Source organism: Penicillium psychrofluorescens, assembly GCF_964197705.1.
Source record: "Penicillium psychrofluorescens genome assembly, chromosome: 1".
NCBI classification, from domain to species: Eukaryota; Fungi; Ascomycota; class Eurotiomycetes; order Eurotiales; family Aspergillaceae; genus Penicillium; species Penicillium psychrofluorescens.
This window is the reverse complement of record NC_133439.1, coordinates 292,387-307,050: the sequence shown is the minus strand read 5'-3', so window position 1 is coordinate 307,050 and position 14,664 is coordinate 292,387. Positions and strand designations below refer to the sequence as shown.

The 14,664-nt window shown below is 54.6% G+C and overlaps 6 protein-coding genes across 6 annotated transcripts; 3 read left to right on the top strand and 3 right to left on the bottom strand.

Moving 5' to 3' along the window:
* Positions 1-440: 440 nt before the first annotated feature.
* On the top strand, positions 441-2,927 carry PFLUO_LOCUS94 (uncharacterized protein; the record flags this gene model as incomplete). The annotated part of the gene is made up of 1 exon (XM_073787332.1): positions 441-2,927. The coding sequence occupies one exon, from the start codon at positions 441-443 to the stop codon at positions 2,925-2,927; it is 2,487 nt and encodes an 828-aa protein (XP_073634193.1).
* A 518-nt stretch (positions 2,928-3,445) lies between these two features.
* On the bottom strand, positions 3,446-4,321 carry PFLUO_LOCUS93 (uncharacterized protein; the record flags this gene model as incomplete). The annotated part of the gene is made up of 2 exons (XM_073787221.1): positions 3,446-3,986; positions 4,041-4,321. The coding sequence occupies 2 exons, from the start codon at positions 4,319-4,321 to the stop codon at positions 3,446-3,448; spliced, it is 822 nt and encodes a 273-aa protein (XP_073634192.1).
* Positions 4,322-5,113: 792 nt separating this feature from the next.
* On the bottom strand, positions 5,114-7,680 carry PFLUO_LOCUS92 (uncharacterized protein; the record flags this gene model as incomplete). Its single annotated transcript, XM_073787110.1, has 2 exons — positions 5,114-6,386; positions 6,440-7,680. The coding sequence occupies 2 exons, from the start codon at positions 7,678-7,680 to the stop codon at positions 5,114-5,116; spliced, it is 2,514 nt and encodes an 837-aa protein (XP_073634191.1).
* A 329-nt stretch (positions 7,681-8,009) lies between these two features.
* Positions 8,010-9,795, bottom strand: PFLUO_LOCUS91 (DNA photolyase phr1; the record flags this gene model as incomplete). Its single annotated transcript, XM_073786999.1, has 2 exons — positions 8,010-8,550; positions 8,603-9,795. The coding sequence occupies 2 exons, from the start codon at positions 9,793-9,795 to the stop codon at positions 8,010-8,012; spliced, it is 1,734 nt and encodes a 577-aa protein (XP_073634190.1).
* A 1,583-nt stretch (positions 9,796-11,378) lies between these two features.
* On the top strand, positions 11,379-12,250 carry PFLUO_LOCUS90 (uncharacterized protein; the record flags this gene model as incomplete). Its single annotated transcript, XM_073786888.1, has 2 exons — positions 11,379-11,739; positions 11,805-12,250. 2 exons carry the CDS (start codon positions 11,379-11,381, stop codon positions 12,248-12,250), a joined length of 807 nt encoding a protein of 268 aa, XP_073634189.1.
* Positions 12,251-13,327: 1,077 nt separating this feature from the next.
* Positions 13,328-14,641, top strand: PFLUO_LOCUS89 (uncharacterized protein; the record flags this gene model as incomplete). Its single annotated transcript, XM_073786776.1, has 3 exons — positions 13,328-13,734; positions 13,782-14,235; positions 14,297-14,641. 3 exons carry the CDS (start codon positions 13,328-13,330, stop codon positions 14,639-14,641), a joined length of 1,206 nt encoding a protein of 401 aa, XP_073634188.1.
* Positions 14,642-14,664: the final 23 nt, after the last annotated feature.

The following is a 14,664-nucleotide window of genomic DNA, read 5'->3' as shown; positions in this document are numbered from 1 at the left end:
TCTCTCTTCCCAACTCAGCATTCATGACTCAAGTGAATAATAATCCTCTTGCTAGATTGTCTGTACTTTCCCAATAATTGCCCCGCTTTGCTCATGGTTACTCTGGACGCAGTCATTAGGCCAATCCACTTCGCGACGCAGCAGGCAAACACCGCTGGCGAATTACAACACCGGCTGCCCTCGCTCTGTGCGAGGTGAAATGGGCGCTGCAACGAGCCCTAGTGCAAATCTTCCTCAATAAACGAAGCATGACCAAGGAAAGGAGTGGGGCGCTATTGATTGCTTGCTTTGTCTGTGAACAAAGAAGCGCGCCCGGTCAGCGCCCATCGACAATGGCCGTGGAACACATCCGTTGCATTTAAGCCAGATGGGTTCCTTCTTCGAGCGCTCCGTACGCCTAGCCTTTTTCTCGCAGCTTAATCTACTATTCATCGCACATCATGGCCCCCATCTTGTTAGAAGCCGAGTCCCCCAATTCACATCCCATTGTCGCCCCGGTCAAGGCATCTCCAAGCAAACCGAGTAAAACAGCGGTTGACCTCGCTCTTCAGGCACGTCCCCTACAGCTGCTGCGACTTGTTGAGGCACTCGATGCTCCCTCGGTGGTCAAGGACGAACATCCCGACACTCAAATTCAGCGCATGATTCAATTGGCCTGGATCATCACTATCCGTGCCTTTGCTTCGTCGGCCACTTTCTACATTGCCGAACAGTACCAGCAAGGCCGCTCTTTTGTCGGCGAGACTAGTCCGGCTCATGCCGGATCAGCTGCGCAGATTCATGTCGACCCTCAGGAAACAGTGCAAGATCTTTTCGCACAGAAAGTCAGCAACTTGGCGCAGGTCTCTGGGCCATCGCAGACTACGAATGGTGATGCTGCTCAATATGGCAAAGATGTGGACTATAATGCCACTCTCTCATATCAGAGAATGCCGGCGAAGCGTATGTCCTCGGACCTGAAGCTTTGTGTCGGTCGCTGTCAGGTCTGTTGCTCTCAAGGCATGGCCATCCCAGTCGAGCCTGAGCCCACGCCCCCGAAACATGAATTCAATGGGCTTCATTTAGAAATTTGCTACACACCCGACGACCGGTTACATGCCCGACTGGACCTAAGCAGGTCTTCAGTTGAAATGGAATTGGCACTGAGCTTGCTTCACAGCTTTAACCAGGCGCTTTCCTCCGTCGATGGTTCCTCCGTGCAGTCTATCAAAGGCGTGGAATTATGTGCACCCCATGATCGAGATCGGATTGCCCAGTTTACCCGCGTAGTTGCACCGGCACAGAACTCGCTATTACACGATTTATGTCTTCGGCATGCAGCAACAACTCCCGATGCACCGGCAATTCGATCATGGGATGGCGATCTCACTTACCGGGAACTCAACGATCTGGCATCCCGCCTAGCCCATTGGCTTGCTAGCCATGGGGTGAAACCTGGATTCTTTGTGGCATGCGCCTTCTACAAGTCTACATGGACTATCGTCGCTCGACTGGCCATTCTGATGGCAGGAGGTGCATATATTTGCGTTGATGCAAAAGATCCACCTTCATATCTGCAGTCGGCTTTGGAGCGCACGAAGATCCAGATCATTTTAACCTCAGTTGGCTATGCGGACAACTTTGCCAAGTTGGTGGGAACGCAGTTTGAAGTGAGCAAGGAGTCTCTGCAGGCTCTGCCATCTCTTCCAGGGGTTCCCTGTGCCAATGTCCTGCCCACTGACCCCTGCACCGTTCTGTTCACCTCGGGAAGCACAGGCAAGCCCAAAGGCATTGTCCAAGAACATCGGAGCTATGCATCCGCGCTGACGGACTACATTCGTGTGTTTGGCATGGGGTCCCATACCCGCATGTTTCAGTTCGACGCCTACGCTTTCGACATCAGCAACAACGACTTCTTGTCCACCCTCATTGCGGGTGGCTGCTGCTGTGTACCCACAACATCCCTCTCGATGGACGCCTTGATGGGCGATTTGAACACTCTTCAGGCCAACATGATGTTTGTAACACCCTCTGTGGCTATCGATATGGATCCCGCCCTGGTGCCAACTTTGCAGGTGATGTGTATTGGCGGAGAACCTGTCTCGGACGCGGTACTGGCCAAATGGTTGGATCATGTGAAAGTATTCAACCAGTACGGCATGGGTGAGGTCGCATCGCTCTGCTGCTATAACAATAATCTCCAGATGGGCCGTGGAGCCGTGGTCGGGCGCCCGGCTAGTGGAGCGATCTGGATCGTCAACCCGGATCTGCCTGACCAGCTTATGCCGATCGGTGCTGTGGGTGAAGTCCTAGTGGAAGGCCCACACATCTCTCGCGGATATCTGGATCATGTCTCTGGGAAGTCCGAAAATTTCCTCACTACTTCGCCGGCCTGGATGACCCAGTTGCACCCAGAACGCCCGCAACATAAATTCTATCGTTCAGGCGATCTCGGTAGATACAATCACGACGGAACGGTCGAGCTGATTGGCCGGAAGGACTCAATGTTGAAGCTCGACGGGGCGAGGGTCGAGGCTGGTCAGGTCGAATACGTTATTCGACGGAACCTCTCCGATGGCGACGCCGCTATTGTGGACGTGCTCGGGGCTGTGGACGGCGTCAGCGATCCCATCCTAGCAGCCTACATCTATCTGGGATGCAACCCAATGAATCTCGAACACGGGCCTGTAGAGGATATGCAGTTCCGTGCCGTCACAGATCGCCATGCCGTGCATGCGCTCACCGAATCGCTGGGCGAGGCCATCCGCCAGAGTCTACCGATGTACTACATCCCCAGTCTCTACTTACTCGTCGACCGTGTGCCACGCACCAAGTCGAAGAAGACAGATCGTCGCAAGCTGCACATGCTTGGCCAAGAGTACTACATGGCGAATAGGGAAGCCCTAAAGGGTGTTATTGTGTGGCCTGACTGGGAGTCGGCGGACTGATGGAGTTGATGTATTAACGCTCTGTAATTATATGCCGTTGATCGCTTATTTCGGATTGAGCAATCTATGGCCGTGCAGCTATGCTGGTTTGTATTTATTGTTATCGGTAACATGAACATCTTCTGCAACCATCAATTGACCTTTCATCCTGAGGTATCAGGCTTCCAGGCTTGGCCATTGATCCCCGATTGGGGCATCGCTCGCATTTTGTCATGCGTTATATTGTTTCCTTCCCAGCACCGGTCAAATCGCCTCACACTCGTCCCTGACCATTCCTCTCAGCCGGTGATGGTTTTGTTGTGGGTTCCCAGTCGCCGAGATTGACGTTCGCGGGGTTTGTGCCGAATATCGTTTGTTGCAAATTTCGGAAGTCAAAACTTTGGTTTGTGGTTGACAAAATGTTGCGAGTATTATATGTCGCAACGACATGCCAAGTCGATAGTTCTCTTTTGGCACTTCCCAAGTGTCTTCTCATTATTATATGTGCTGCGTACTTTCTCTGTTCACGCATGGGCACCTCACCCCTCGCGTGACCACGCAGCCGAGTTCGGTGGAATGAAGGCAATGGTATCATGGTGAAAGGCGTGCATGCCCAGATGATTCCCATCCTCGCTGGGATCACGGTAGACGCATGACCCGATGGTAAATCCAACACCGGGATCCACTGGCAACCAATTCGCCGTGAAGCGGGTGCTGCCATCTGGCATTTCCAACGGAATCATGTTGTCGTCTCCGTCGGCCATATGCTGATAGTGACGGATCGACTCGCGAGGTGTGCGGAGGTGCAGCTTCGGCGGAGAGCTGTCTGCGGAGCGAAGGTCCCGGGCTTCTCTCTCTGCATCTCCTTCCCACCCACTAGAGGAATCGTGACTTGTTCCTGGCGAACTACACGGATCAGAGGTAGGCGATGCGGCGTATGCGGAGAACCCGGGTTGATTGCAGGGGTGGTTCATGAAGAGCGCGCGCTCCGTCGCCAGCTGGGAGAGTGGTTGGAAATGGCCTCTCGTGAGGTCTGTATGGTTGAATGAGCCTGCGGAAGAAGGATGTCCAATCATCGTGCTATGGAAATTAGCATCCTCGAGTCAGAGACACAGAAGGTTGTGGGCCTATTACCCCGACTGCCCAGTCTTCTTGCCTTCTTGATAACCGCCCGCAAGGCCGGCCTCGCAATATACCTGTGGATACGGTTGGAATTTGCCCGTCGGATCTCCGGGAAACTCGCTGGCGTAATGTATTTGTGCCGCTGTCCATGCGGAATTTATACCCTCTGGTAAAGACAGAGGAAAGTCGTCTGCAATTAACGGGTCCGGCCCGAGCTGATCATAGTCTGCAACACCGTATGGTAGGTCCATCACTTGCGGATACAATGGAGTCGTGGCATGCCACCCAGGCATGTATGAAGAACTTCCTTGGCTCATCGCGGCTCAATAGACGGAGGACCAGAAAACGATCATGAGCGCATAGATGAATTGAACCAGACGACACAAATCAGAAAGAGAAGACCGAGTGCCTTTTAAATCATGTCGAATAAAATCGAGGACCTTCCCCGCAAAACCGGGGCATCGTGCCTGATTTTTAAACCAAACAATAAAAATCATTGCGGAGAACCCGTGGCCGGCCAGCCAGAGCTCATAGCGCGTGCTGCATGGTCGGTAAAATTCAGCCGGCCATCACGCGGAAGAGCGGGCACAGCACAGGCCACGGGACCCTAGATTTAACCGAAGTTCCCCCAGATTCCGTGAGTCGGCCGCCAATCGGTCCATTTGTACTCGAGTCCGTGCTCGGTTAATTCAGAACCGGTAAGTGGGGAGAGGCGGATCCCGCGCCGGGCATGCTGGTCGTGCAGGGGTCGCTCGAGGCGAACCCTTAATCTATGTCCAAAGACGGCGCGGGGAGGAAGAGTATCCAAAAACAGTATGCATGTACAGTACAGATATGCTACATGAACCAGAACAAAACTAAACCTAGCCGAGCTCCAACGCCGAACCGAAGAAACCCAAACAACGGGAACCGCTAATGCAGCATCTATATACAATGACCAAACAGAGCGAGGCTTGGTTCTTCATCCGATCTCGCTGGAATCGTCGTGATAGCCAAGGACCTGCAGCGCTCTGAAACGTTAAAAGAGATCGACAGGCACCCTGATCATTCAGAAAGCGGGGCCCAAGCCTGCGGTTTCACCACGGTCAGAGAGCGAGGCCAGTGCCTTTGCGTGTCCATCGGTAGAGGGCCAGGACTGCTTTGCGGCGATGTCGAATCTCGCTTGGATTCACAGGCCGCCCGCGCGCCTGGGCAACGGCGCTCCGCATGACTTGCCGGAAGCTGCGCTGGTACTCTGTATTCAGAGTGACGACGCAAGACTCGGTGGCGCGAATCATCGTTTCGCAGGCATTCAGGATACCTTCGCCCGCTTCCTTCTGAAGGCGCTCCACGATGAGAAGCAACAGGAAACTGCCCTGCAAGAGCTGGATACCGAAAAAGTATGGCATAAAGCTGATGTCCGGGTCAAATCGTAAGATTTGCTGCACGGAGTCTGCAGCCTCCAACGCATGAGAAATGGTCGACGCAAAGGCCGGCGACGAAGTCCAAAAGTCTTTGTCTTCGATCAGGGAGACTGGATCCCATTTACCCACCAGCAGAATATGAAGAACATGAACCAAGTAGGACGAATAGGCAATGACCGTCTGGGTATGCCAGGAAAAAGCCTGAGATATCTGGGGGTCGGCTGGTTGGTCGGATTTGGGGGCATATGCAGTCGACAGCGACGCTTCCGGGTCCACGGTCGTGGCTGCGGCAAAGGTGGTGAGACTAGCTCTGTAGATTTCAAGCTGCCGCAATACCTCTGCCACGTGAATCTCCCAAGCTTCCTTCCCCTGGAGCCGGAGACCGAGCGTGGGGTGGTTGCGGGCCTGGTTCAGATCAATCAACTCCCCGGTGATTGTCATGAGCGGCAAGAAGAAGCCCAGGATGGAGTGATCGTGGCATATGAAGTTGGGAAACACGCGACGTTTGTTCTGATCTCCTGAGCGCGCGCATTGGGGTCCATCTTGTCGGGGGCTGTTGCTGTGGACATTGCCCGCCTGCCAGGAGCTCTCGTCCAATGGAAGAAGAAGGTCTTCGCTTTCCGCATCGAGAAGGGCCAATGGTCGATTGTAGCAGAGTGCAAGGTGCCGATCCATAATGTATAACAGCCACCATGTTCGACGTCTCTCTTCACGATGCTCTTCGGTGACTACGGCGGGACTATGCGAACTACCGCCTTGTTCGCATACACAGTTCAAGCTTGGACGACTGTTATTGGAGTAGTCGAAGACGGGACCACCGGGGGAACCAGGCCAGCCGGCCAGGGCGTAACCGAATGATGGGCTTGAGCCATCACTCTGGCTATCAACATTGGGCATCACTTCCATTTCCTGGTTGAGTTTGAGCTCTCGGGCCAGAGTAAAAGCAGCATGCCACCTAAAACGAAGTCAGTATAAGGGTGGGAGGCAGAAGAATAAAGATCAACTCACCATCGCATACTTGCGGCCTTTTGCTCACTGGACGAAATAATGGATGCGACATGGATGTATGTGATTACATCGTCCAGCGAGCCAGCGGGTCCGACCAGACCTTTATCATCGCCCACTCCTTCGAATGGGTGATGTGCCGCAGCCTCCTGAGCGGCGGTTGGATGGCCATTCTCACCCGCCGTGGGTGGCTCTTGGTCTTTAAAAGAGACATGAATCAGAGGTCGTAGCAAGCGGATCGTCAGAGCGCAGAGGAATTGACAGATCTTGCGGCGCTGCAGCGGCGAGATGGACAAGGAAAAGGCTCTGTCGTCTACTGCCGCCACCCATAACATACTCGCCAAGAGCGCTGGGCTGCTGGGACGTGGCCGGTCCAGACTGAGAAAAGAAGCTTTTCGCAGGAGGTAGCAATGAATGTGATGGCACACCGGGTGCATGTGGGTCGAAAAAGCACTGGTAAAATATAGCTCCAGCAGGTCGCACACCAATCGACGAGGGAGATTCGATTCTAAGAACGGCATGAGGGGCTCCAGCACCGGGTATTTCAATGAAGATCGTGCTGGACCTGGAATCTGGCCTCGATTGGAAAGGCTCGGCCTTGATGTGGAAGGCATCGGCGCCGACACCGTTTGGGGACGGTGACCGGCCAGATCGACCGGGTTCCAAATATCCAGCAGCCGGGGAAGAGGTCCATCGCCTCCGCCCGTACCCCCAAGGATTTCATAGGACTCTGGCGACAGGTGCGCTGCAGACAGCCATTCTTCAGTGGCATTATTCGCCCCTGGGCCTGCTCGGTGCCGCAACCCATCCGCTGCAGAGCGGAGGCGGCCATCGGCGCTCAGCGCAGAGAGGACACTAGCCTCGTTAGTGGCCGGCGACCGGTGCTGGAAGGTGGAGGTGGGAGAGCTCTGCTGCAGGGGTGACAAGGCCACCCCCAGGCCAACCCCTCCATTTGTCTCTCTCTCGGGGATTCGGTCTCTTTTATCCTCCGCCGTGTCCGTGACCGTGGCCGTGGCCGGCAACCTGGACCGTGCAATACGCCCTCGTTTCCGGCGCTCGCGGGTAAATTGGCAGTGAGTTTCACTTCGCAGGCATCGGGAGCAGGGGAAGGCACGGTCACAACGGACGCGACGGGCGTGGCATGAGTCGCAAGCGATCCGATTGCGGCGCCACCGTCGCTTGCCGTCAGGGAGTTCGTCCGGGCCGGCAGTCGAGGGAGGAATGTCACCCGACTGGGTGTCCATCATTCAGTTCAGGTCATCGGGGGGAGGTGGTACATAGAGGGAGTAATGGGCGCAAAAGAAAAGGAAAGCACCAAGTAAGCTAAGGACGGAAGCAAAAGAAAATGCGGGCACGGAAATGCGGGGATGGGTTATGTAAGTGTAGCCTGGGGTTCAGACCTAGTGCGAACTATAAGAAAGACTTTGAAGGGGTCAAAATATAGATAACGCTAATAAATTTTATCTTAAGTGATTGATACTACTACACCGATGCCACCTGGGCTGTTTCGGATGCCCTCCGGAGCACGAGGTCTATATAAGAGAGCATACGGACCAAGTTCTTCTATACAGTCTCATCCATGCAACGCGCGCTTGTACCGTTCCAAAGCCTTCTCCCGACTGGCCGCATGCTCAACCACTGGCCGGGGATATCCATTCTTCTCCGCAACTGCCCCTGCTCCCCGGTCATATGGAGCATGGATGGCAGTGCCCTGAACGTCGTGCAGCTCGGGAACCCAGTAGCGGATGTACTCGCCTTCCGGGTCGAACCGCTCGCTCTGCCGTAGCGGGTTGAAGATGCGAAAGTAGGGCTGGGGATCCACTCCGGTGCTGCTGCCAAACCCCCACCCGCCATGGTTGGAGGCAAAATCCCCGTCGATCAGGTGCTCCATGAAGTACCGCTCGCCCCGGCGCCAGTCGATAAGCAGGTCTTTGGACAGGAAAGACGAGACGACCATCCGAGTGCGGTTGTGCATCCACGCCGAGTGCCGCAACTGCCGCATGGCAGCATCCACGATAGGGTAGCCGGTCTTGCCGTCGGCCCAGGCTTGGAACTGGTCCTCATCGTACTCCCAGTCAATGTTGGTGTGGTCCGGCTTGAAGCACTTGTTCATACTGCAGTCGATTGTCAGGGAGGTTTAGAAACAAGAGGAACAGAGGATCTTACCAGATAAATGGCCAGTGCACAAGCACATGCTTGTAGAAATCGCGCCAGGCCACCTCGCTGATCCAACTGATGTGGCCCGAGTCGTACTGATCCAGCCGGTTTTTGTTGTTTCGCTTGGCCATCATCACAGCCGTGCGGGCACTCAACGCTCCCGAGGCAAAGTACGGGCTAAGGATGGACGTATGCTGACCGGGCAACATGCTCCGCATCGCCTCGTAGTCGCTGGCCTTTTCTTCTAGGAATGCTTCCAGCCGTTGGAGGGCCTCGTGCTCCCCGGCAGGATACATTTTCTCAAACCGTTTCTTCTCCTCGTTGGACAGCTGCTTGTTGCTCGGGGCCGCGGGCACCTTGCAATCGAAAAGGTCTGCAAGTTGCGTTCGCGCACCCTGAGGGTTGGACCCGGGCTCCTCCGACACCTCGAGGTAGTCGGGGTTCTCTTTCAAGAAAGCCAGCCAGGAGCGAAACCACGGGGTGTAGACGGCATACTGCCGGTCCTGTTGGCTACTCAGCAGCCCCGGAGTGACCACACAGGTATCGTGGTTCGGCTCAAAATCGATCCCGTTCTCGGCGCATTGCCGTACCAACCGGGCATCGCGTCGGAGTTCATCCACTTCGTACTCAAGATTGCCAAAGAGGTGTTGAGAGCCCCATTTCTGACAGAGTGTAACAAGACGACCCGGGACTGCCTTGCGTTTCTCGACTGTTTCCATGTGTAAGGGAATGTCCAACTCATTCAGGTCGCGCTGGAGCTGTTGCAAGGTGCGCAGGGTCAGGTCGACGCGTGCGGGACTCGCCAGATGGGCCGTCAGGTCCTCGGGTGAGAGAACGTAGAGGCCGATCAGTGGGATGTCATGATCGCGGGCTTTCTGCGAGGCCGCGCTCAGTGCTCGGTTGTCATGAAGACGCAGGTCGCTCTTGAACCAGTGAACCACGGCCTTGCCGGGGGCGATGGCGCGACGCTGGTCGGCCGTCTCCCGACAGGCCTTGTTGAGGGTCTCGATGGGCCGTTCCAGGGTTCCATTATTATACGCCTCGCAGCGCTCGTTGCTCATTTCGGGGGGATAGAAGTCGCGCAGGACGATCCCAAAGGCCTCGGTCTCTTTCGCGTTTGGGTGCGGCTGGCGCAGGTCCGGTTTGCTTCGCTTGCTGGCCGGCGCGCTGGACGCGTCGGGGCTCTTGCGTTTGGGCGGCATGGTGAACCGTCTGATGGAAGACTGGGAGAATTGAGCCAGTGGGCGAAGCAACGACATGACCCGGCATCCTGCCGGGCAGGGCCTGGTTAAATAAAGAGGAAGGGGGTTGTCATCGATCGAAGGGGTGGACAGTGCTTGACGTCAGGGTGGATCGATGACCAGATGAGATCCGATCGATGGAATTGGATCGGGGGACGGATAGTAGGCGCCTCAATGGTCACAGCGATCAAATGTTGCTGATCGGCCCGGACTCGTGCCATTTTTTCTGGCTGGCCACATCACGGATTCGATGTTCTTCTCGCCAACAGCTCGCACCTCCATCAGGGAAGCCTTCCCATCGCCGCGGCATGCCTGCTAAGGTTGAGCGATTAGATAGCGGTACAAGCCTTACAGTCGGGACCTTCCTCCCTGGGCCAGCACTGGCTTCATGAGGGAGACATAATTTACAATCCCTTAAGAAGTCGGAAGGCCACTTGGTTCTGACACGCTCGCCGCAGAACGTTTTTCAAGTCCTCAACCGATCCAAGCAACATCTTCAAGAGCGATGAATTGACCTATCCATCTGCCACGCCATTCACCATAGTGTGCTCCTCTATATAACCAGACCGTCAATGTGTCGACGTGTGCTGAAGCCTGGATAGATGGAGGGACTATCGAATGACCTGGGATTCTGCGTCTGATAAATCGAGAACGATGAAGGAGGAGATAGCTGACTGTTGCCTAGAGTATGTGTCAAGGAGTAGACGCCCATCGCACCCCTCGTTGTTTCCGATGCTGGACTAGTCTTTTTTAGGTCCGTACGCCCCGTGAATTGTTGGGTATCCCCCGATGTATTTGAATCGGACAATTATTTATTCGTGTATTGCACTTCCATAATGGGCAATCGCGTTAGTTTTGCACTCATCCTGCCTTTGGATTCCGGATGATCATAGGGTCAGTTCGGTTTAGCGGCTCGCTGGTCCACGCAGGTCCCGTACTCTTTCTCTCTCCTCAAGAGTCAGCGATCGTTTATTAATCCGACCGTGTCAGTGAATCGCCTTCCACGTTCCTGAGCTGGACCGGTGAACGTGATGCTTTTCCTAATCCAGCCTAGCTCACCTCTATAGTCATAGACCGAGGCCCCACAATCAGAGTTTACTCCCTCCCGTGTTCCTCGGGGGGTCAACATGTGTAGTAGGGACTCTTCTCGCGACAATTGCTTTGTAGGAGACTAATATTAGAATCCAGCATCACTGGTTACTGTGGATCTGTCATATAGTGTCCAGGGTCTCGACGCACGGCCCGAGGATCAACATCCTTGTCCTGTGAATGTTGGTTTAGTCCTGGTTATGCTTCTCCCCTGGTCTTCTCATCCATCAATACCAGGACAGACGGAAATCATCCTCATTACCACCGTAATAATACCAATGTTCAACCCCTACCATCTTCATCTTAATATTAATAATAGCTTCCGAAGTAACGACCATAGGGATCCGCCGAGGGGGGTTTGGCCCCCACAAGCACACCCACTCTGCGATCTTCCGCTCTGTTGGTTTCCTCCGTGTTTCTCATCTTCCTCAGCAATTGTTCCTCCCTAAGACACCATGTCGTCCAGCATCACTGGTTACGCCGTGCGCCGCAATAACACTTGCGGCGCCGGCGAGTCATCCTGTGCCAACACATGGGGCTCCATGCACTCCTGCTGCCCAGACGGTTCCTACTGCTATGATTCCAACACCGGCATCGCCAACATGATCTGCTGCCCCAGCGGTCTCAACTGCACCAGTGTTCTGCAGAGCAATCCATCCTGTGCGATACCCAATTGGAATCTCTACAGTTATGACGGCTTGTTTTGTTGCGATCAGGGGGACTACGGATTTTACGTCGAGGGTGCCGTCTGGGTCGGCTGCGCCAGTCAGAATTATGATGGCACTAACGATCAGTTGGCAAGCTTTGTCCAGAGTGGTGAGTGGCCTACCCAGCACAGAAACGAAAGCCCGAACCAAGGCGCTGATGGTGGTCTCTTTTAGGAACACCAACCACATCAACCACATCAACCACCTCAACAAGTTCGACAACATCGTCGAAAACGACACCGGCACCCGTCGCTACCGACCAGCCGTCCCATGCCAACGCCGCAGACACCGGGAGTGTCGCTTCGGATCATTCATCGCATACCCCCACCGGGGCCATCGCAGGTGGTGTGGTCGGGGGTGTGGTTGGGATCGCTCTGATTGTCGCCCTCATCTTCTTTCTCGTCCGGCGGCGATCTAAGCGGCCCCAGGCCGAACTGCCCTCGCAGGCGCGGGAGCTTCCCACGCCGTTCTCGAACAATACTGAACTACCCGCGACGCCATCCGGGGGACGGAGCAACTTGTACTCGAGCGAAAAGGAACCCGTCAGTCTGCCGCCGCTGCCCTCCAACGCCAGCAGTCATCCCCATTTCGAGCGTCAAGAGCTACCGGCGAACTACTGATCTCTTCTGCATGTTATGATTCCCCCTGTCTTGTATATAGTTTTGCATGGTTGGATTCCCACACTTTTTCCACCTTGTCCTTGTTGGAGCAACTGTTTCTTTTGGTCGACGATTCATTCCTCAGCGACGGATATTCCCCGTGACTAGTTAGTTCTCGATAGACAATAGTGTCTGCCTGGGCAATACATATACTATTCACCTCCATGGCCGCGGTATTTTCTCAGCTGATCGGAGTGCGGGGAGAGTGTAGAGAAGAATGCGCGGTCTTGAGGTGGGTATACCTTGAGTAGGCATAGATCTGACAATAAGTATATGTGTGTAGTAGTGATCTAGCAGTTCCGTTTGTTCGTTCTCGCCTTTCCCCTGTCAGTCTTTGATAGAGGCAGTATTTAATACATACCAATCACATCACTAAGCTAATCAATCAACCGCTCCCTATCCGCGTATAAGGCGAGGTCGTATCCTGATTTTCTTTCTCGGTCTTTGTGTTCTCCTTCGTCGCTTCTCCTTCTCCTCCGTCTTCTCCTTTTCCCCCTTCTTCTCCTTCTTCTCCTTCTTCTCCTTCTCTTCCCCCTTCTCCCCCCTCCTTTCCTCTCTCTCCACTCCCAGTTCCATCACTAGGGCACGTATCTACTGTTCATCGGTATTGCCATGGCCATCACCTCTAGCTGTCTTGTCCGCCGGATAGTCAAGCGGCAAGGGGTATCATTGAGCAGCTAGCACACGCTTGAGCCTAATAGCTTGACGTTGGTCACATGAGATGAAGAGCTTGACAGCTCATTGGGCCGGAAAGGGAGGAAGAAACATTAGCCAGATGGTGAATCTGCATTCATAACATGGCATCACTAAGTGCTGCGTTATTCCTTCCCTTTCCGGACGCGGGACAGGGGTTGGCTCTAACGTGCATCCCTCTGTAGGTGTTGTTGTTTAGTCTTAACAAAAAGTCACTTGGGCTTCCCCCTTGGGCATTCCAGGGACCACACATTCCAGCAGGTACCACAGTCCCCATCAACCGACCTTAAGGACCGTCGCTCAACTGGATTTCTCCCACCTCCAGTCACTTGCTTTTCTCTCATTATGGATGACCGAAACCTCCCGCCCGAGTATTTGGGTCGCTACAGTGGTGCGACTTCTCGCATCCCGGACCTCGCACCTACCGATGTCCCCAAAACACCCATTGCTCCTACTGCGCCCATTGCACCCGCCCCTGCGTCTCCCAACGGAGGACCGGAGAAGGACCTGCTCACAACGACACCATGGTATGATCCTCGGGGCTGGTCACTTCGCAAGAGATTGGTGATTGGTGCGCTGGTCATCGTGGTGATCATCGTTACGGTCGTGGGTGCTGTGGAGGGCGTCCGGGCCAATCGATATCCCGACTACACTCCGTTGAACTACAAGTTGGTGGAGACGTACCAAGGGCAATCATTCTTTGACAACTTTGACTACTTTTCAGCCCAAGACCCGACTAATGGGTTCGTGGTGTAAGTCATGTCCTTTGCAGGTTGCTCCTAGCTGCTGACCCCACTAGATATGTCAACGAAGAGGCCGCCCATGATCTCAACCTGACATTCGCTACGGATGCATCGGCACTACTTCGAGTCGACTCCTCGACCCCGAATGCGCGAGCTGGCCGCAACTCGGTGCGGATCGAGTCCAAATCCAATTATGACACGGGGCTTTTTGTTTTTGATATTCTCCATACCCCATACGGTTGTGGCACATGGCCTGCTCTGTGGCTAACCGATAGTGCCAACTGGCCCAAGAATGGGGAGATCGATGTGGTCGAATCCAACAACGAGGGCACGAGGGGCAACGAGGTCACCCTGCACACGGCGGCAGGATGCTCTATGAATGTCAAGCGCAAGGAGACTGGTTCGGTCCAATTTAAAACGTGCGACAACAGCACCAATAGCAACTCTGGCTGTGGTGTACAAGGCGATCCATCGACATATGGCAAAGCACTGAATGATCAAGGCGGCGGAGTGAGAATCCCCTAGCCCGGACGGACCTCTCGGGTGATGATATTAACCAGCCTATGTATAGGTCTATGCGCTCGAGCTTCGTGACGCTGGAATCCGTGCGTGGTTCTTTCCGCGAGACTCCATTCCAACCGATATCACCACCTCTACTGGAGTGCCCGACCCATCCACCTGGGGTACCGCCCTCGCCGACTTCCCCAGCACGGAATGCAATATCACATCGCACTTCCGCAATCAGAGTATTGTTGCCAACATTGATCTCTGCGGGGACCTGGCGGCTCAACCCCGGCTCTACGACCAGATGTATAGCTGCCCAGGCATCTGCTCCGACTACGTGGCCAACAATCCGACTAGCTTTGAAAGTGCATATTGGGAGTTCAAGAGCTTCAAAGTCTACCAGGCAATCTAGATGCCTCTTGATGCCTCTGTTTC